The 22,696-nt window shown below is 37.6% G+C and overlaps 1 protein-coding gene across 1 annotated transcript in view; it reads left to right on the plus strand.

Moving 5' to 3' along the window:
• BNC2 (basonuclin 2) overlaps positions 1 to 22,696 on the plus strand; it is a 383,907-nt gene that overhangs the window by 42,611 nt on the left and 318,600 nt on the right. The window contains exon 2 of the mRNA XM_042782734.1: positions 6,459 to 6,542. Coding sequence (XP_042638668.1) covers positions 6,459 to 6,542 — 84 coding nt within the window. The remainder of the gene's footprint in view (positions 1 to 6,458; positions 6,543 to 22,696) is intronic.

The raw sequence follows: 22,696 nt of genomic DNA on the forward strand, positions 1-22,696 counted from the left end.
CATGTTGTCAGAGGAGACCATTCCCTGGAGAAGGATGTCATGCTTGGTAAGGTGGAGGGTCAACGAAAGAGGGGAAGGCCTTCAACAAGATGGATTGACACAGTGGCTGTGACAATGGGCTCAAGTATAGCAAGGATCATGGAGCTGACGCGGGATTGGGCGGTGTTTCATTCTGCTGTGCATGGGGTTGCTATGAGTTGGAAATGACTCGATGGCACCTAACAACAACAACAACAACAACAACAACAACAACATAACAGTATGTCCTAAATGAGCAACAGCTTCACAACAAACACAAAAATGTCCCAGCTCTCTGGTTTCTCTTTGAGTTTATATAAAGGCTAATATTAAAGATTAATTCTAGGGAACAACAAAATGTGGTATATACATATGCAATAGAATATTACTCAGTCACAAAGAGAAATGAAGTCCTGATACATGCTACAGCATAGATAAACCTGGAAAACATTATGCTGAATGATGTAAGTCACAAAAGGATAAATAATGTATGATCTCATTTATATGAAATAGTAAGATGTATAAAGACAAAAGCTTGCTTAGTCATACTTACCAAGGCTGGTTGGAAGGGGAGGGGAAAGAAGGAGCCATTGCTTAGGAACATCGAGTTTCTGGAAAAATATGGAAAAAGATCCTAGTAATTAATGTTTTCCCAGTATGATGAATGTAATTGTGCCACTGGATTACCAGAAAAAAAAAAAAAAAGAAAAGAAAAACTCACTGCTGTTGAGCAGATTGCAACTCATAGTGACCCCTCCTTGGGTTTCTGAGGCAGTATCTATATGGAAGTAGATTACCCCATCTTTCTTCTGAGGAGTGGCTGGTGGGCTTGAACTGCCAGCCTTCTGGTTAGCAGTCAAATGTGTTAGGCACCATGCCACCAGAACTCCCATGTCACTGACTTAGACATGTAAAAAATGTTGAATTGGCAAATATTTTGTAATATACAGCTGTACTACCCCCACCCCACCCCCCAAAAAAGACCAACCCTGCTGTCTAGCAGTTCCACCTTTATAACAAATAAATCCTTATCTCACACACACACAAAATGGCTTAAGCCATATTTGAAGATGAATAAGGGTCAGAAATTAGGGAGATGATAATAATCATGCTAGTTTTCATATCATAAGCTTTTGGGGGAATGTAGAGAGGAAGGATGGTATATATAATTCAGCATGAAATGTGATATTTCTCAGGTCATGACGACTATAACATGAAATTAACTCTGAAAGAGCTACTGAGAATTTTAAATAAAATATTCTATCAATTGTTGTAGGAGCTCTGGTAGCCTAGTGCCTAAGGCACTTGACTGCTAACCAGAAGACTGGCGGTTCAAACCCTCCAGCCAGTCTTTGGAAGGAAGGTTGGGCAATCTACTTCCTTAGTGATACTGCCTCGGAAACCCAAAGAGGGGTCACTGTGAGTTGGGTCCGACTCGATGGCACACAACAACAACAATAGCAATTGTTGCAGAGGTAGGAAATAGTGCTGTGGTTATATATATATATTTTCCTTTTAGTAATAAATTACTTGTATTTTGTACTGATTCTAAAAGATTAGCTTTATTTTGTATTTCAGTTTTCTGAGATGAGTGACCTTGTTGCATTTTACCACTGTAGTACTCAAATTTGAACACCTTCTTTGATCGACTTTTATCAAGATCTCAAATCTTTGTTCTCTTTAAATTGGTCTTATTCCTTTACTCAAGGTATGATTTATGATTTAGGGTGGACTTGTGCATTTTAATCTTGATTCTGCCACTAGTTTTATGATTTTGAAGAAATTGCTTAATTTCCTTGAATCTTGATTATTTCTTTAAACTACAGATACCCAGTTTTATGGATCCTTAGGAGTTTTTTCCCCAATTCCAGAATTCTAGAATTCTAAGGTGCCACATACTTCCCTGCAAGTTTTTTTTTTTTTTTTTTTTGTGATTAAATTGTTGACACTTTATGATAGCCTGGCACAAATTTCCTTCTAGCTCATTCAGAAGACCTTTTTGTTTTCTTTCAGAAACTGTATATATATATTGGATATAATTGTAGTTTAACTTTCTCCTTTCCTCATGAGAGTGTTTATAAAATGCATTCAATGACTGTGAGGGTAAAAAGGAACTAGAAATACAGTAATTTGTGATAGTTAAAAAGTATTAGAGTAAGCAGATACTTGTTTTGTGTACATGAGGTATTGCATTGCTACACATTTATTTTGAAATCTATATATTCTGTCTCATTGGATTTTGCTTTAATAAATAGTCAAAAATACCAAGTTTTATAGAAAGGCTTCATTTTAATATGGAGTATTCTGAAATTACTCCTTTTTAATTGTGCTTTCCTTCTCTCACACCCACCCCTTTAGGGAACATTACTATTACAGATCTCACTGCCATCACCCTTTTGTTAACTTAGGGGTTGAATCAGTGTTATTTTGAGTGTGACACAACACATGTACTCATACCTTTACCATTCTTCAAGTTACTGGACAAGTGCCATGTTGCAGACTGAAGAGCAAGTGGTAGTTCTTGTTTTCTATTAGTATCTTCTTCTTTTCCTTTATTCTATTCCTTGCAGTTTCTTTCTTATGAAATATCAACAAATGCCTCTAGAATGCATGCCATCAAATGCAATTATTACATATTTTTTATTCACTTCCTTGTGTAGTATGTTCTCATCTTTTTTTCCCTCATTTCTTCAGTTGAAACTGGGCTTTACACCTTACCATAGTTTTTGTAAATAACATGTCCACATACATTATTTGTGTAAAAATATGATACTATCTAAACAACTATATCTACTGTGTTAGATTGGGTTCTCTAGAGAAACACAAAAACCAGCAAAGTGTATATATATATTTAGAGAGAGAGAGAGAGAGAGAGAGAGAGAAATTTATCTTAGGAAAATGGCTCACAAACGTATAGAAGCTGGCAAGTCCAAGTCTCTGGAGGAAATGGGCTGGCGGCAGCCTTAGCTTCCGTAAGCGCAGGAGGCCGAGAAATTCAAGGCTGGCAGGCAGTACACTCGTTGTTGACTCCAACGAAAGATGAATCCAAGATCTCCAGGCCTAGCGGTGGGCTGCTCACTCACAGAAGTTTGTAGTCAGCACACCAGGGTTCCAATCCCTCAAAGAATGTGTCTCTTCCCAGGATGTCCCTGGATATCTTGGAAGCAGGCCACACCCCTAGGGAAACTCCCCTTGGGCAGACTGGCCACTCAGAACACAGTCATCTGATCCCATCATGGGAACAACCACACAGAACTGGGGTCCAGCCAAGTTGACACACAGCTCCAACTATCACATTTACCTATTGTAAGCTTCTGCCTTTTCATTTTTAAAATGGAAATGTTCATATCTCATAAGATTATTGAACATAAAAAATGGGTAAATATATGTGTCAAATGCCCACATGGTGACTAGAACATTTTAAGTGCCTAGTAAATGTGATCTCCCTTTCTTTCCCAGCACAGACTCCACTGGTGAAAAACTCATGGGTTGTATAGGCAGAGGATATTCTGACCATTTCACCTTATGGGTGCAGGAAGAAAGAATAGAAAACTTGAATGGAATTAGAGGATTGACCCTAAAATGTTTAAAGAGTTGAATAAGTGCTATTTTTCAAATGTTAGTGATATGCACAAGTGAACTTGCAAAGTGAAATCTACTGAAAATTTCTTGTTTAGAGACATGAACTGATTTGTCTTTTAAAAGGAAGAGGGAAACACCTTCTAAGACAGGACAGTGGCTGAAAACAGGTATCTGAACAAAGAAAATTGATTAGCACACATGATCCAAACAGGAGTTGAAACAAACTGAGGGAATGAGTTGTTGGATTTGTGGGCTCGGGACCATGCTAATGGGGGACATCAAGCTCAACTGGCATAACATAATGCACAAAAACATTGCTCCCCATCCTACTTTAGTGAATAGCAACTGGGATCTTAAAAGCTTGCAAGTGGCCATCTGGATGTAACAGTTAGTCTCTCTTTGTCTGGAGCAAAGAAAAGCAACAAAACCAAAGATGTGTAGCATCAATTGGGACTAGTGGACCATGCAAACCTGTCTATATGATCATGAGACCAGAAGAACTAGATGGTGCCCAGCTACCACTGTCAGCTATTCTGAAAGGGATCAATGCAAGAGATCTCGATAACGGTGGGAGAAAAATGTGGAACAAAACTCAAAATCGTATAAAAGAATGGGTCTGATAGAGATTGGTGAAATCCCAGAGGCTATGGCCCCTAGTAACGTTTCAGGCCTGGAATTGAACTCACTCTCGTGGCTTCCAGCAAAACAACAGACAGGCATATAAAGTGAACATTTATACCAGGTAGGTATACTCCTCAGAATAAGCAGTCATGGGAGATCAGAAGGGTAATATTTGTAAACAGAAAGAACTCAGAGGGCAGGGATGCACAGGAAAGAAGGACACAGGGAAAAGGTAACCACAGGGAGGAAGTGGGAAGCTGTTACATTATGGAGATTGCAGTTAATATCATGAAACAAAATGTATGTGAATTGCTGTATGGAAAATGAATTTGCTCTGTAAACTTTCAACCAAATCCAAGAAACAAACAGTAGATGCCAAAGGAGGACTTTGATTGGGAAAGAAGGCACAGATGAGATGAAGTTAAGTAGCTGGTTTGAGATTCAGGTATATATAGTAGATATAAGATTAAGAAGATAATACGTATTTGGAAATACTGAGGCATGATCTAAAGAAATTAAAAAAAATTTAGATAGAATCTAAATGCTTTTTTAATTCATCTTGAAAAGTCTGAAATGAAGTAAACAAATGACTACAGATGATATTTAGAGGTTATGATGACTAATTATAAGTAGATTACTTGTTTTTAAAGGGGTTCTTAGTGGCTTTCAATATAGAATTCTAGATATAGAGAAGCAGTCAGAAAATTATAGCTGTTCTATTCTTGATGTTATTTTTATTAGGACAGACTTATTAAACAAGGCTCTTAGATAGAATTTAAAAGCAGTAGTATAAGTAAAAGAAGCTCTGGTGGTGTAGTGCCTAAAACATTTGACTGCTAAACAGAAGGCTGGTGGTTCAAACCCACCAGCCACTCTGTGGAAGAAAGATGGAACAGTTTATTTCCATAAAGATTTACTGCCTCTGAAACCCAATGGGGGTCACTATGAGTTGGTGTTGACTCGATGGTAAGTTTGGTTTTTGAGTATGAGTAAGTAAGTAAAAGTAAATAAAGGCTGCCTATGTTATGAAGATCCCTGGTGTTGCATTGGTTAAAACACTAGGCTGCTAACTGAAAGGTCAGCAGTTCAAACCCAGCAGCTGCTCCATGGGAGAAAGATGTGGCAGTCTGTTTCCATAAAGATTTACAACCTTGGAACCCTATGGGACAGTTGTACTGTGACCTACAAGGTTGCTATTAGTTAGAATTGACTCAATTTGACGGCAGTGCTTTTGGTTTCGTGATTTGGCCTACGCTATCCACCAGCCACTCCTCGGAAGGAAGGTTGGGCAATCCTACTTCCGTAGTGATACTGCCTCGGAAACCCAAGGAGGGGTCACTATGAGTAGGGGCCGACTTGATGGCAAACAACAACAACATCCTACATCAGTAATAGGAAAAGTAAATTGGAGCAAATATTTTAACAGAAAGGAACTTTGGGCATCATAAAATGCAGGCTGTTATATTTGCAGATAACAAAATGGAAAAAAAAAATGCGTGTCAAGAAGGTGAATTAGAGATTCTGTTTCTTTTTCCCTTCCCTTATTTTTCCTTCCTTCTTGTCTTCCTTTTTACTTGCTTCCCTCCTTCTCCCTTCTGGCCACAAATAGTTTCTAAATGCCTACTTTCTGCTACATTGTGTGGATACAAAGGGGCACAGACTTTGCACAATTCTTTCCTTCTTGGTATTTGCCATTTGATAGTTAATAAATATGGAGAGATTTGTGGTTCAGTTGTAGAATTCTTGCCTTTTATCAGGTAGACCTGAGTTCAGTTCATAGCCAGCATACCTTGTGAGCATCCACCACCTGTTGGTCACTGGTGTCTTGTGTGTTGCTATGATACTAGACAGGCTTCAACAGAGCTTCCAGACTGGGAAGAAAGGCCTGGCAATGTACTGAAAAAAATCTGCTGGTAAAAATGCTATGGGTCACAATGAACTAACTATCTGCACCTGATCATGGGGATGGTGTAGGACTGGGCAGCATTTCGTTCTTCTGTCCATGTGGTCACCATGAGAAGGAATTGACTCCATGGTGGCTAACCACACAAAGTTAAATATGGTTGATGACGTTTAAAATATATTTGATGTGCTAAGCATCAAACACATGTCAAGCCATGGTGGCCTGTTTCAGACCTGTACCTAGGATGTCACTGCTTCTGCCATGGTGAAGGGTGACTATGTGCAGTTCTCAGTAGCCCCCATGCGTAGCATCTAACTTCACCATGTTCCCTCAGGTTCCAGTGGCATGTGCTGGCAGAGTGCTGGGTGCAGACTTTTGCCCTAACCTGGAGGAGCCAGAGCAGAGGCTGGAAGTCCAGGTTGGAGTCTTACTGTTTTATAAGGTGGGGGGCGGTGTGATACCATCAATGGATTTGAACACCATAAAGGTTTTTCATCATGGTCCAGAGAAAGATAACCATTGAGAACAGGTATAAAAAAAGGTGCCAATGTGTAGCATATGTATAGTGAAACATGCATTTCATCAGGATGAATAGTCTTTAATTGAAGATCATTCCTTTATTCATTCAAAAAATTGTATACACTGAAGTGGGTAAGAACCTGGTCCCAGAAGGATGACTGCCTAGATTGACAAAAGTGCGTTTGAGACCTTTGGCACTTCACTGTTCCTAACTAAACCTCAGGAGTTCCAGAGTGTTGCAATATGTTACACACTTGACTGCTAACTGCAAGGTTGGCGATTTGAAGGAAGTCCTTGGAAAAAAGGCCGGAGAACCCTGTGGAGCACAGCTTTACTCTAAACACGTGAAGTCACAATAAGTCGGAAGTGACTCGATGATGACTGGTTCTGTTCAGTAATTGAACCTCAGTTTTCTCATTTATAAAACAGAGATTTACCACACAGGGTGAATTAATATGAAAATTAAATAATATAATGCATACCCAGTATTTAACACAGTACCTGGCACATAGCAGACATTCAGTAAATATAAGCTCATCTTCTTTTTCTTTTTTAAATTATCATTATCATGTTCAGAGCACTGTGTTTCCTGCATTATGTAATGCTTCCTGCGTTATAGTCATCCACATCAGGAGAACAGTAGTTATCTGAACATTTTAAGAGAAAAGTAGGACTTGATGAATGTCTTCTTTCTTCATAGATTGGGAGGTATGTCCAGTAGTATAATATAAGTTTATTAACTAAGTATATTTTTCAACAAAAGGGTTGGCTTGGGCTTCTGTTTTATTTGCCTATTTTGAGCAGCCATTAGAAGGATTTTGGTGCATTGCAAACTAAAAATATAAATGTAATCTCTTGGCCAAAGGAATATCTCCACTTCCATTTATCTTTTAATATTTAAGGAATGTGTGGGCCAAGATCATAGCTGAAGTTTCAGCATGGATGACATCCCCTAGCATGAACAAATTCTTTTTTTTTTTTTCCAAAGAGAACCTCCATTGAGCATCATTTTCTAAATTTTCAAGGGATCAGCACTGTGAGTTCAGTTTTAAAACAGTTTTACTGATTTTAACACCCCACACGAAAAAAGAGAACCATTTTAAAAATTGACTTCTTCATAGTGGGAGAGAGGGTAGAACAGGTATTAGGAGGAGGTTTCAGGTTTGATGATACTTGAAGGGAAGGCCATCTTCTGCACACCTGCTCTTGGACTAGGGAAGACCACCTGAGCTCTACTGTGCCACCAGCTGGTACTGTCTGGGTGGTGTATGGCTGTGATACAACAGAAGAGCAGGTGTGACACATATGAGATATGCTCATGTATTTCCCAGGTTTAGAAAGCAAGCAGCTTGTGTGTGACACTTCAGTGCAAAGTGATGGAAGACTTTGGTTGGAGGGTAGTGTGATCCTTGACCTGTTTGGGTGGGGTGAGTGGTGTTTTTCAAACACATCACCTGGAATGGTCTGTCATGAATGATTGTGTTGGATGATCTGTTTTTGAACTTGAAGTTAAGATGCAAAGAGAAATGGATTTTGCAGATGTGTGTGTTTGTAACGAAACTGAAAAACACCTATAGAGCTTATTACTTTGACATACCAAGGGAGAAAACATATTTACCAAGTTTAGTAAAACCCTGGTTTGTAGGTGGTTATTCAGATTGTGGAGTTAAGCATGGGCCTAGGAATGAAGACTAAGTTCTTGGGCAAAGTAAAGAAAGTGCTCTCAATTTATTAGATTTCTCAATTTGTAGCTTCATTTTGGTGGACTGAATGGAAGAGTTGAATCTGTTAGAGATGGTCAAGTGGGTGAACTGCTGAATTTACTAAGACCTGTTTGAACCATTTCCTCCTCTTCTTCCCCATTCCATGCCCCTTCCTTCTTAAATCTGGTTTCCATGAATTTAGAAATAGGATTTTAAATTTAACATATACCGTGGTTCTTCATTAGCTAACGACTTTAGGAATAATCTTTACTTTGGACTCCTTTCATTCTTGCTGTGGCCTGATCATGGTCCTTCCTCCCCTCTTAAGAAATGAGCCATTTCTAGTTAAACTGTGTACCCTAGAATTCCTTGTAAGAATTGCTGGAGCCATTTACTTTTCCTGTTTGGGGTTGAGACTTTTCCCTAGGGCAGGTATTACAACTACTAGAGGATTTGCTGTTTGGCCTTTTGATTCTGACAGGCACCTCTTACATACCTCTACTCAGGAGCCATGTTAGTGTATATCCTCTCTCACAAGGATTTTCCTTTAGACACATAGCTCCCATACCTGGTTTACTTTTATCTTTTTGCTAACATGAATTCACATGACTGGTGGAGGCCTTTCCTGCTTTTACCTCCTTCCTTTTAGCGATTCACCTTTTATTACTAAAATTTCAATAATCTTGAGTGACCTCACATTTTCTGTGGCTGTATCTTTAGACATGAATGACTGTTGTCCTTGAATTGTGCCTGCCTTGACTTAAGCAAAAGCATGTGTTATGTTTCTGTGGTAATCTACTTGATTTAGTAAAATAATTTGAAATCAAGGCTTTGGTTGGTTCACTTTCTAACTTTGTTTTTCCTCAGTAGATTTTGAAATAGATGTGAAACTGTTGTTTCTTTGGCTTGGGTGCTTTACTGATGTATATTGTTTGGGGTGACCTGAAGTTGATTTTGACTCATAGTGACTCTATGTGACATAGTAGAGCTGTCCCACAGGGCTTTGGCTTTCTTGGTTACAACCTTTACAGAAGCAGATTGCCAGTTCTTTCACCCATGGAGCCTCTGCATGAGTTTGAAATTCCCACTTAAAGTTGAAGCATTTGTGCTTCAGGAGCTCCTTAACTGTGTAGTTACCAAAAAAAAAAAAAAAAAAAAAATGCTCTTATATAATAATTTGATATGAGTGATTATTTTAGTTTAAATCCCCTTTAGTTTTAAAATACTATTTTTAATCAGTCAAAAGTTACTTACTTAATCTAGCTGTGCTTCATCCTGTATTAAATTGCTCCAGTTAGCCTAGTGCCCTTCTTGGTTGAGAATTGAAAATGTGAGGTTTGACTTGGTATTTCTTACCACTGAAGTACTTAGAAAATTACGGTAAATAAAGAACCAATATTTCAGTACCAGATTAGACACAATTTACTGTGATGTTTCATAAACCACAGACTGCTTTCTTCTGTGAATGCGTGAAAGATCACTTTTTTTTTTTTGTCCAGACATACCGGGGTGCAAGTGTAAATTTCCATAAAATTTAAATGAGGTGCTTCCTGTAATTAATGAACAATTGTGGCTGCTCTCTGGTCTGCATTGTAATTAACCGTGATCAGGCTTGTTTAGTGATGACACTGTTTCTGTAATAATTTGACAAGCTACTGTGAATTTGCCAGGTTATTAAACAACCTGCAGCATTCACTTATGGAAACATGGGGATATGTTCTGCGGCTGCTGCTAGTTAAATGCAGCCTACAGGAGAACCCAAAATTGCCCATTTAAGGTTATCTATCACTATGCACAGATTAAAATTTCTGTGATTTTGGGGTAGTCTAGAAAATTTTGTTAATTTTGTTTGGGGTGTCTAGAAACCTTTTATTCTATGATAAATCTACTGTTACAAAGCTGAACATTTTTATGAACTTACATTATGTTGTTGCCAGCAAATGCCCTATATTGTTATGATCTGTATGAATTAAACAGTCTGGGTTTCCTCTTGCCACCTTATTAAATAGGCATCATTGTGTTTTTTTTTTTTTTAAAAAGCAGTTGCTTTCCAAAATTCATTCACAACATCCCTCAAATATAACTTCACTCTTTTTTGTTGTTAGTGCCTAAGGTATTTGATTGCTAACCAGAAGACTGGCAGTTCAAACCCCCCAGCCACTCCTTGGAAGGAAGGCAATCTACTTCTGTAATGATGCTGCCTCAGAAACCCAAGGAGGGGTTGCTATGAGTCGAATCCGACTCAAAAGCTGTGAGTTTGGTTTTTTGGTTTGGTTCCTTAAAAAAAAAATGTAGATGACTTTGTGGTAAGCACAACTTGTGTTGCAGGTAGAGCATCTAAGTGGATGGGGTAGCATTACATCCATGGTTACTACTGTGCCCCCCCCCCTTTCAGGGTACGAACTGTTCAAAACATTACTGTCTAGTTACTGTGGTGTCTTTCATTCAGATTCTGTTTATTGACTAAACCACAAGGATTCCTGCCCAAAGTACCAGGCGGTCTATGCTTGACTGAATTTGATTTTCTAACATCAGCCATGGGGTTTATTTGAAAAATGTACATATACTGCAGCTTTAACAAGTCAAGTGACTGCATGTTTTTGACCATAGAGTAAAGTATATCTGAAGATCATTAAATTTAGAGGGGGAAAAGGGAGGGTGGAGCATAAGTGTAGTAGTCATTGTACCATTGCAGTGTGTATGTGTGTGTGCGACACATGGTTTTTGTCTTTTCATCTTCTCCAAGAGCCAGAAAGTTTCCTGCCGTTCTCTTTCCAGCTATTGACAAATGATTGCCAGATGTGAGATCTTTGCAGTGCTCTTTTCCTCAGCAAACCTGCAGCGATGGGATATTTGATTCTCCCTTGCCCATTTCATCTCCTTTCCACATCTGCCAGGGACACACAAGCAATACATCCCTACATGAGAGTTTAAAGTTTATTCAGCTCCTTTTTTCCCTCCAATAAAGAGTTTGGAGACAACAGAATGAGGTCCATATGACTCCCTCCCAACTCCACTGTCTGAAATTAGTTGTTTATTTTACTTATCTACCTCTCAGTAATTGACCTATTTCATTTTAGTTTTGGTGCGTGGAAAAATTGACGTAACTAGGAGTGCTAAGAGTCTCCTATTGTTTGCTTGCTGCAAGTATACTACCAGCTCAGCTGCCCAACGATGGTCTCAATTCTGATAAAAAGGAGACTGGAGATGTCATAGGATTTATATGCTAAAGTAATCTCAGTCACTGTGAAAATATTAATTGTGGCATGTCTGGTAAAATCTAGTAGTCATTTAAGATTCACAAAGTCCTCTGTGATAGGGAGAAATTCAGCTTGTTTGGCTTGATTAGCTTGTGCTGAAGTTCTGTCCATTGTCAGAGGTGATATGGATAGGGGCATAGTATTAACCCAAAGTAGTTTGTAAAAGAGAAAGTACCTGGAGTTTTGGAGGCATCTGAAATTAGCGTGTGTGGGCCACACACATAATCAGTAACATGCACAGAAGCCTTTTGCATCTGCTTGGAATCTCTATTGATACTGATTTTTTTCTCATCTCAGTTGAAAAACATTTCCCAAAATGCCCTTATAGCTCATGTTCATACTATAGGGTGGGCTGACACAGGTGGCCTTTCTGTTTTGCTATTACACTTTTTGGCAAACCGAAAGGCCTCTTATTCCCTGAATAAGATCAGCATTTTTTAAAGGACATTTAAAAAATAATCCATAAAATGTCTGCCACATGTTTTCTAGTTGATGGAAATGTTTTTCATATTAGAACTATAGTATTGAATTCTTATTGTAGAAATCCAACTGTGTTTACAATTTTTAGTAGCCTCTTAGCTACCTGTGATTATGTGAATTTATATTTTTCTTCTGATACTCAAATGATTAATTTTGATTTTTAAAGTCTGTGTTACAGATACTTCTTTGTTCTTAATGGAGGAGGTAAACCATGGCTCTGCCATATCTGATTCTAAATAAGATCTCTTTTTTTAAAAAATATATTCTTTAAAAAAGTAAAAACAATAACAGTAAAAACAAGTACAAAAGCTAAAAGCCAGTGGCCTACATAAAGAATAAATTATAATAAAAACAAAATGCTAAAACCATCTACCATAAGTTGCCAAAATACTGTGTGTTTCTTTTCAAAATTTTTATGGAATAGGATTAAAGATAATCACACCTGAACGTATCAACAGAACTTTCAAATGTTCACTCTTAAGAACAAGATGATGGACATGATTATGATGATGAGATTAAACAACACCTCCAAGACAAAACTACCAAACCTGAAAAAGGTTCTCTGTGGAAAAGTTTGTATTATTATTGTTTTCTCACATTCCCTGAGGAATGATGCCATGCTGGGCACTTTAGTGGATGCCAGTGGTTGGGGAGGTGGAGGTGAAGAGCTCTTTCATGAAACAGTAAGGTTTGGCACTCCTGTGGCAGGAGCCAAGTTCCTCCGAGTTTAGATCACTTCACATAATTTGCCCTCACTAATGCATTTGCTGGTTTCTCATGCCTTCCTGCTTTTTCTTCACCATGGTTACTCAGGGAGGCAGAGAGGTGCTAAGCAATGGAGGTGTCATCCGGCCTGCACACCTAGGGAACGTCCTTCAGAGGACAACTTGTCACCAGCCGTCAAAGAAGAGAGTGGCTTTGTGGTCTCTGAACATCTGGCAGCACTGCACAGGAAGCTGAGGGGGTGTCATTAATTGTGATGAAATAATTTAAACCATCAGGAATAAATGAGGCTGTTAAGCTAAGTTCAGATTCCATTTGCCATGCACATGTGTCTAGCAGCCTGTGTGCAGTTAAAAAAAAAAAAAAGAATTATATTAGCTTGTGAATAGAAGTGAAACAGATACTGTAAATGAAACAAGTTGCTGTGTAGTGATGACATCGTGTTGAACCACTTCACAGAATTACAGTTTGTAGGATCAATATATTGAAAATGGTGTATTATTTAATGCATTTTATATAAAATCTCAATGGCATTAAGAATATGATAAGGACCAGTGGCTTCTCTGGTTTATTGGAGCAATGAGAAGATTAGTAGGTGGATGTGTTGAAAGAAGCAAATCCCCAGGTAAGGAGATTGGGTCCTTCAGTCTGTTAAGCCAGGCTGAATAGGTACATGGCTTACCTTTTTTAGGGTCTGGCTGTGAGTATAATTTCAGGTCCAATGCTCTGCTGACAGGACTGTAGGCTGGAGGATAATTTCTCTCTGTTGACCAGCTGTAGGTGTCCCATTAGAACTTTTGGCGCTTTGGACACATCTCTCTTATTTCTTTGAGATTAAAAACAACTAGTTTTGATGACCGCAGATTACTAGTAAGTTCTCTCTAGGTCACCAAATTCCTCAAGCAAATGAACGCAGTTTAAGATTTTTGCACAAGCAGGAAGACTGATTCCAAATGTAATTTTCAGGCACTGTGGAAAGAGGCAGCCCTAATTTTACAAAGGAAAGACTGTCTGTGTCAAGTTTTGGAATGTTGTAGTAACTGAGGTTTCGTGCATTAAACTGAGCAGTGGTATGTAGATTCCGAGTAACGTTTGTAAAATGAAAGCCATTCCTTTTACCCACAAGCAAAGTTTGGAAAGTTGTACTTCGATTTAAAAATAAATATGAAAATTTAAAAACTACAATGAGAGTATGTAAGTGCAGAAAGTTATCATCCCCTCTCCCTGGACCAATTGGAGAAGATATATCTCTTTATCAGAAAACAGACTTTACCTGTAGGTCTACAAAGCTCGGGCCGCCTAGGAGAGGAGCCACTTTACTAAACCTTTTTACTCCCTTTGGCCTCAGTGCTGTCTTTGACTCGTTACCTGCCTCCCCTACCAGTGTCACCTCTTTTTCTTCCTTCATTTTCTCTTTTCCTCATTTTTAATTTTCATAATTTTATATTCTTTATCACCTGTTCTCATTCTTCATCCTGTTTAGCTGTTTATAACATAGAAGTGAACCACACTTCTGTTTTCATTTCTAGTCTTACTTTTCCTGCTACTAGCTGAAAGGTTTATGTCCAGAATCACTTAATTATAAAATTAAGGCTGCGTTTTTACATAAAGTTGTGTAAACATTGGTGAATTATTTTAAAGAACAGGAATGAACCTTGACTAGTGTCTTTTTATTTTTCCGCCCACGAAGTTGAATGTAAAATGCTCACTAGGTGTTACCCCTTTCTTTGGACTCCTGAATGAAATTGTTATTGGTGAAAGTCAGCAAGAAATTTGTGGCTGTAAATTACCATCTCCCTTCATAATCCTGTTGAGGAGACAAGACATGAAGATTGAAATACTTTAGTTTTCTGACTTTAGTCTTGTTTACACTGAAGTCTTCCAGAGTTACCAGTAACCAACAATCAGCATGTTGCTTCTGTTTCTGTCTTTTGAATTTCATTTTAATTGACTTAAATAGAATAATACAGGTTTTTAAAACCTCTAACTCTTGTCATTCTTGGAAATGTCGAAGAAGATAATATGTATGTATAAGACAGTGCCTAGCAAAACTATTGATTGCAGTTTTGTTAAAAATGTATTTTTACTAATTTCTGTTGGATGGCTGTAGATGTAAGTCATTTTTTTTTTTCTTTAAGCAGATAAAAGAACAACTATTTGTTTTTCCCTCAATGTCACTTATGTAAACATTACTTATCTTAAAACAATTCATAGTTCTCCCCAAGAAAAAGAAACCCAGGTGAATGTAGAAAATTTTAGAACAAGATAGCCATGTTTTTCTTTCTTGGAAGAAATCACTGTGTTCTATAGTGCATTTGTTTCAGAAGACAAATAGGAAAATTACAGTACATTCAGCAGTATTTTAAATTTTCTGTCAGAAATGTGTTAATAAATACTTACAGAAAAAAAGCTGTTCCGTGAACTTTAGTTTTATGTTTTTCGTTATTTGTTTTGGTGGGGTGTGAACTGGATACCCCAACATATTTTTAGGACCTTGTTTATTCTATCTGTCCTGCTGTTACTGTTACTTTCTGCTTAAGTAGCATAAAATTTGTGGATTCCTGTATCTTGAGTTCCATACTTCATATATATAATAGATTAAATAAACTTTGATTGTGTGTCCTGAGAATTTAACAACGTTTTGTATTCTCTCTCTTAATACCACTGTTTCTGTGAGAGAATATTGTCTAGATTTTAGACAACTGAGGTCACAACACAATCTGTTCCTGATGAGTACTGTTAGTACGAACAGAAGAAATATTGAATAAGATACTTGTTTTTACTTTATGTAAGTTCCTAAGCAATAGCTGTAGCACAGCATACATGAAGGAAGAAAAAGTGAGGAAGATAGAAAATAGTTTAATTCTTCGCTTGAATAGAGAAAGTTTATATGTTTGTGGGGGTGTGTGCGCATGTGCATGAATTTTGTACATGTATATACTGTTTCTCATTACATACATATCCATATTTTATATGTTGATAAGAATGGCTACCTATGTTCTGTTTAAATATTTTCTGAGAGATAGTTAAATTACATTGGGAACACATAGTCTTCACCTTCCTACGAAAAGAAAGAAAAACCTTTTATCTGGGTAGATGATAGAATCTCAGTTTGTGTGTAAAGTACTTTAGGACTCAGTATTTTTTGGTTTCAAAATTTAAACCTGAGAATTATCTGGAGTTATGGAACCTACTGTCTTCATTTTACAGATTTAAAACTGAGGCCCAGAAATTTCAAGTGCCTTACCCAAAATTACATAAAATCTTTTTCTATTTCTGATGTGTTAGAACCTTTAAGGTAATGTTTGCTGGTTTTAAGTCCTGTACAGTTCTATATGTATTATATAACAATGTTTTACCTTTTTTCTTGTCACAGAAAATTGTTTAACTTGGTGTATTCCTTACTCTATTTGATATGAGTTAACCTTAATAGAGATCGTAAGGAGGCTACATTCTTAAGACACAGAAGTCTTGGAAGGTTCCCTAGTAGAAACAGCAGATCCTTCTGCCTGGTATGGGAAATGTTCTAATTTAATTTAAGAAATGTAATTTTTGGATCTGTATTGTTTTCCCCCTTTCCCAATGTCAGGTATTTAATGTCAAGTATTTAAATGTTATTCAAACATTAACTATAAGAAGTAGAAATAGTCCTATCTAAATAATCCCTATTTCAAAAGAGAAATACCATTGCACACATCTGAAGAATGGAATTACCCAAGAACATAAAAGTGTTTCTCTTTACTGTTCAATATGTGCCAGTTGAGTTTTACTGAGCATAGAAGCATACCAGGTCTCCTTGAACTCATTGTTATTGTAACAGCCATCTTTAAGTGCCTTTTTGGGTATCATACTGTGTTTGTTTGCATCCTAGAAAAAGTAGATTGAACACATAGGGTCTCTAGGAGTTTATAATCTTTAACAGATAATGTAGCTAGCATCTGTTATTGTATTAAGGTCCTACAAATAAACATTGATGAAAAACATAAATAAAACTTTTATATCAAAGACAAGTAAAATCCTTTTTTGCTTGCCTGATTAAATGAATAAACAGACATCCTCATTCCCATACTGACTCTATCCATGGAAGTTGTAAAATGAAAGCTAGAATAATCCTGACACCAGAATATTGCTTTACATTATTTTTAAAGGCTTTTTTAAAGAGTTCTGGAATTATTGTGATGTCACTGACAGCATATTGTAAATGGATATGGATTCAGAGATGCTGTTTTTTATCTTGCTGGTTGAGAAATTGGGAAGAGTTGCATTTTTCTCCGTCTTTGGAATTTACCCTTTTCTAACTGTTGCCTGGTCGTCCTTCCTGTTGTAAACCAATATTTGGATTGCATTGAGAAAATTTTACCCAAGCCCCCAATGATACTGGAAATTACAAATATTTTTAATAAGCAGTTTTTCTCCTATCTTAGTCACCAGAAAGGAACTCTGGTGGCACTGTGGTTAAGGTATTGGGCTGATAATTAAAATGTCAGTGGTTCAATCCCACCAGCAGCTCCACCGGAGAAAGACCAGTCAGTCTGTTTCTGTGATGATTTACAGCCTTGGAAAGCCTATGAGAAGCCACTCTGAAGCCTATGAGAAGCCGCTCTGAGTTGGAATTGACTCTATGGCAGTGGGTTTGGTTTTGGTTTGGAAGTCACTAGAAACTGAACTGAAACAAATACAGGGGTTTAAGATCCATGAATGCAATAGTGAGATGAACTTACCATATATCTGAAAGTGTTCAAGTAGACTATTAGTAAGAATAATTACATTTACAACTTTGGAATGAAGAGCTCTAATGGTAGATTTGGTGAAATGCATAAATGTTGGCAGAGGGAGATAATTACTGAGTTTGATAAAATATTTTCTTTCTGCATGTTTCAACTTTAGTGCAAGGTATTTTAATACTCATTTCAATTTTGAAGTGTGGGAGAATGAAAATAGCAACATTGGGAAGACTAAACATGAACCTATCTCAAAGTTCAAGGTATTAAAAAAATGGCTGTTCCTACCCCAGTGTAGGTGTCTGTCTGTGTAAATTAAAGCATGTGGATGCATAAATTAATTAGAAGAACAGTCACTGATATAAATCTAACTTACTTGGTTCACTGATGAAATGAGCATTGTTTATAAGATTATCTTGTTATTTAATCTGTTCTCTATAAACCTGGCTGGTTAACATTATGAAGTAATAATACAATTAATGTGATGATGGTATAGTTTTTCTTGGTACAGGCCTAATCCTGCAAGCCTTTCTTGACTGGGATTTGTGTACATAGAAGACCATGAGAGCTGGAAATTTTAATTAGCAAGAATGTTTTCTCCCCTGTATTTATTTATTTATTTATTTTTGGTATCTCAGGATATTCCCTGGGATTTTTATTCTTTTTGAACCACTCATCTGCTGACCCCAGAAGAACAAACTGCCTTTAGATATTATTTTTTCAAAAATGTGCAAAGTTCATTATGAGAGCTACCTGCTGTCTTCCAGCTACACTCTGCTGTGCTACTGGGTTTCAAATAAAGAGAAAATTTTACTTATAAATGAAGCCATTAGGAATTTCTTGAATAAACAAATTTTTTTTCCTCCTTTGATGTGCAAAGGGATTTTGTTTGTAACTATTAGTGTTATAAGTCCAAGTCTAACACAGGCAAGAAACATTCATTATCTTTTGTATGAATTTGAAAACACTTCTGTCAGTCCAAGAGCAGTAAACACAAACACTTTAAAGAAAAAGCAAAACAGAAATCCCAGTGCAGAAGAATTAGTTAGTATGATTATCTAGTGTTTGATTCAGAACTTTTACTCATTGGTTTGTACTTCTATTTATATACTTTCTTACTCTTTACCCCTCTGACCCCATGAATTTGGTTAATGTGCCCAAATGAAAACTTTATTTTGGGGAAATTAAATCAAAGTGTGCATTTTATTGACCTTGCTCTCATGTTGCATAACTAGTTCATGTCATTCTCTATTTTTTAAGAAAATTTGATAGAACTGTCTTAATACTTTAGTAGATTGCAGAAAAATTGTTACAGGTAATTCCCTCTTGATTTTGCTTTTGTGAATGGAACCTGGTGGCTGGAATTTTTTAAACTCATAGAATGGATTTAGAACAGTCTCCCTTTCTGGCTCTTGATAGGACAACTATAAATGTGACATAAAAAATTCTTAACTATGTTTTATTTAGGAGCTCTGGTAGCTAGTGCCTAAGGCACTTGACTGCTAACCAGAAGGCTGGTTGTTCAAACCCACTAGCCACTCCTAGGAAGGAAGTTTGGGCAATCTATTTCTGTAGAGATACCGCCTCGGAAACCCAAGTGGGGAGGGCTTGCTATGAGTCAGAATCTACTTGACAGCAGTGAATTTTGTTCTGAACAGTTAGGATACTTTGTTTCTTCATTGCATACATTGATGTTAATCATTTCCAAGTTGATAACTCAGAAATTTGTTTGTCTTATTTTAAAAATAGTTGTTTCATCTTCATGGGAGTGCCACAGGTTTCCCTTTTTCAACAGTGATTATTTTTGATGCCATAGTAACATCCCTGGCTGTGGGGAGAGTATGCATTATTTTTGTGGTTTTGTGAGTCAGTAACCACTAAAAGATTGCAGACCAATCACCCATGAATGATTTGTTCAGAGTTTGCTTCATGATAGAAAGGATGACATAAGACAACCTCACAATACATGTAAGGATACATTTTCCCTGTTAGACTTGGCTCTGTTTTGTATTATGCAACTTGGATTTTCAATCATTGTTGAAGTATGCAGATATATTGGATGGAGTTGGGTCTTTTTCCTGGAAGCCTTTCAGGACAACACTTGTCAAACTAGCATTGAAAATAGGGCATCTGCTGAGTGGAGCCCAAGCATATGGTGGAATAGCACCTCTTCTGGTTGAAGAGGTAACAGTGGGCCACCTCTGTTATCCTGTACTCCTGAGGTCTGATAGGAAGCAGATTTCAAAGAGTTGAGAAGACAGTAGGAAGCTATATGTCCTGCTTCTAGCTGAAAGTGATGTGCTTGACCAGAACAGAGAAGAGATCCTGGAATATAGTTTGTCAGTCAGTCAGATAGAAGCCCTGATGTTAAAATCACAGGCCAATTTGGAATATAGGCTTTAAATTTCAGTCCTCAGGGTTTTTCTAATGATTTTGGCTTCTCTGTAGGCTGCCTAATATAGAAGTAAAAGACCTAGTCTTTCTGTGCTTTCCTAATCTTTATCTCTTTTCATTTCCTTTTTCCTGTGAATTATGCCACTTCCTTTTCTATTCCTTCAGTTTGAGGCAACCAGGCATTATTTAATCCATATTTGTTAGAATCATTTTTGAGAGATGACTTAACCTGGGTCTTTCTGCAAACAGATCCTGAGAAAGATTTGCATGAAGGTAGTTTGAAGAGATCCTGGATTAGGAATGAAACCAGGGGAATAGAACAGGAAAGAAGGGAAAACTAATACAAGGGTAAATTTTTGAAGGGATCAGTGTTGATACCAATGCAATGATGAGTGTTCATTCTTGCTGAGACCTGTGATGCATGAAGTATGTGATGAGAATGTCTCAGAATTCTCTCCCCAAAGAATGAAAAGGGAAAATGTTTACATGACCCTCTGAGTATTAACTCTTGTACTTTTAATGTGTGTGTGTGTGTTTTTCTAGACTATTGGGCAGTGTGAAGCATGAGAGGCCAGGTTCAGGGTAAGGTGCTTGTTAGCTGTAGATGGAGAATTGGCTGACACAGCTGGGGCAAGAGAGGCTTTTCAGTAGTGTATTCAATGGAGGAGCACACTGCAGCATCCAATTCATTCATTTTGCTTTGGTTCTGGAAGCCTAGAAAGCTCTGGGGTATTTGCTGTTCTGAATCCCTCATTTTTTGTGGTGAAGTTCTCAGGTGAGCTAAGATGTGCATTTACCCCCACTATACTATTGAAGGAGCTCTGGTAGTGTAGTGCTTAAGGCACTTGACTGCTAACCAGAAGGCTGGCGGTTCAAACCCACCAGCCACTCCTTGGAAGGAAGGTTGAGCAATCTATTTCCATAGTGATACAGCCTCGGAAACCCAAGGAGGGGTCGCTATGAGTTGGGTTCGACTTAATGGCACATAACAATAACAGCAACAATGCTATTGAAAGGATTATTTACATTTTTCTCAATAATTGCAGCATTGTTTTTGTTAGCTGCTATCAAGTCTGTCCCCATGCATGGTGACTCTATGTACAGTGGAATCAGAGGATTGTGATCTATAGGGTTTTTGTTAGCTGACTTTCAGAAGTGGAATGCTGGGCCTTTCTTCCTGGGTTGACTTAGTCTAGAAGCTGCACTGAAACGTGTTCAGCATCATAACAGTATGCAGGCCACCACTGTGCTCGAGGTACTTGGGTCTCATATAAGGAAGATGAGAACTTTTCTCACCAGACCCTTGTTGTTGTTGTTATGTGTGGTCAAGTCAAACCCAACTCATAGCGACCCCTCCTTGGGTTTCCGAGGCAGTATCACTACGGAAGTAGGATTGCCCAACCTTCCTTCCGAGGAGTGGCTGGTGGGTTTGAACCGCCAGCCAGACCCTACTGTCCCCTAATTGTAGCATGCCACTTGGGAACTAGGTCATTCAACATTCGACTTGAGCAGTTTAGAATATGTAATGTACTTCCCTGTTGGGGTATGAGTCCATCGCTGTATTCTCTTTGAAGCACAAAACATTGGTGGTTATTATCCCAATCATGTTCTGTATTCTTGCCTTCAGATTGGGGAAAAGTAGCCAACTGTTGAGCTACTCCTAATGTTGTTATTATGCGCTGTGAGTTGGACCCGACTCATAGCAACCCCTCCTTGGGTTTCCGAGGCAGTATCACAACGGCAGTAGATTGCCCTTTCTTCTGAGGAGTGGCTGGTGGGTTTGAACCACCAGCCTTCTGGTTAGCATTCAAGCTACTCCTAAAACTCTTCTTTAAAACAGTTATTTAGCAGAATTCTGCAATAGGGTGATGTAGCTCTTGTAGACTTTGAAAAATATAATCAACTTTGCAGTTTTCCACATGGACTCTTGAGCATCAATAAGTATAGCTAATATGTCTGTTAAACCATGACATCTAATAAATTAGTAAAGATTTAGAGAAAAAAGTATAGGGAAAAACTGAAAAAGAGTCCCCAGTAGGATCAAAACATTATACATCTTCAATACTTCTTTGACGGAAGAATCTGTTGAGTGCTTCAGCTTCCAAAAACCAAAATTGGCTGAGTTACACGATTGTTGTCTTCATTTTACTATAGTTACATTCTTTTATTCAAGACTTGGTCCCCAAATTATAAGGTTAACTTATAACTTGGATCATGCAGAGAAGATCAAACAACATCAAAGTTTTCTACTGTCAGCTGAGTTAAAGTCTTTAACACCTTTTGCTTCCTGTAAGTGAATAAACTGATCTTCATTTCTTTCTCTATGATATCTAATTTCTTTCTTTCTTAGATGTTTCTCTTTTCTAGAAATACATTTGTTTTCAAGAATGATTATTAAAGGGTGGTAGAGAAAAACCTCATATCCTTCTCCAGGGAATGGTCTCTTCTGACACATTCTCTCTCTCTCTCTCTCACACACACAGGTAGGTGGAAAGGGTAGCTCCTTACAAATGATATGCATACGATAATGTCTGATAGACAGTTTTTCTCTCAATAAATTATATTTTTAATGGTAAAGAATGTGGACAGGAAGCAATAAGGAGACGTAGTCTAAAACGAATTTATAGCTGTTAACACATCATCAGTCAATTAGGAGTTGTTAAGTGACACATTCTTCTGATGTGCTCTTTTGCTCCAGTTCTTATTAACACTGTTTCAATAAAGAAAGAATTCCGTTTATTCTGCTAGAACTTCCTTTCGTGTGAGGATGTT

The sequence above is a fragment of the Orycteropus afer genome, unplaced genomic scaffold (assembly GCF_000298275.1).
Source record: "Orycteropus afer afer isolate SDZICR_OR568_19922 unplaced genomic scaffold, OryAfe1.0 scaffold00435, whole genome shotgun sequence".
Taxonomy (NCBI): domain Eukaryota; kingdom Metazoa; phylum Chordata; class Mammalia; order Tubulidentata; family Orycteropodidae; genus Orycteropus; species Orycteropus afer.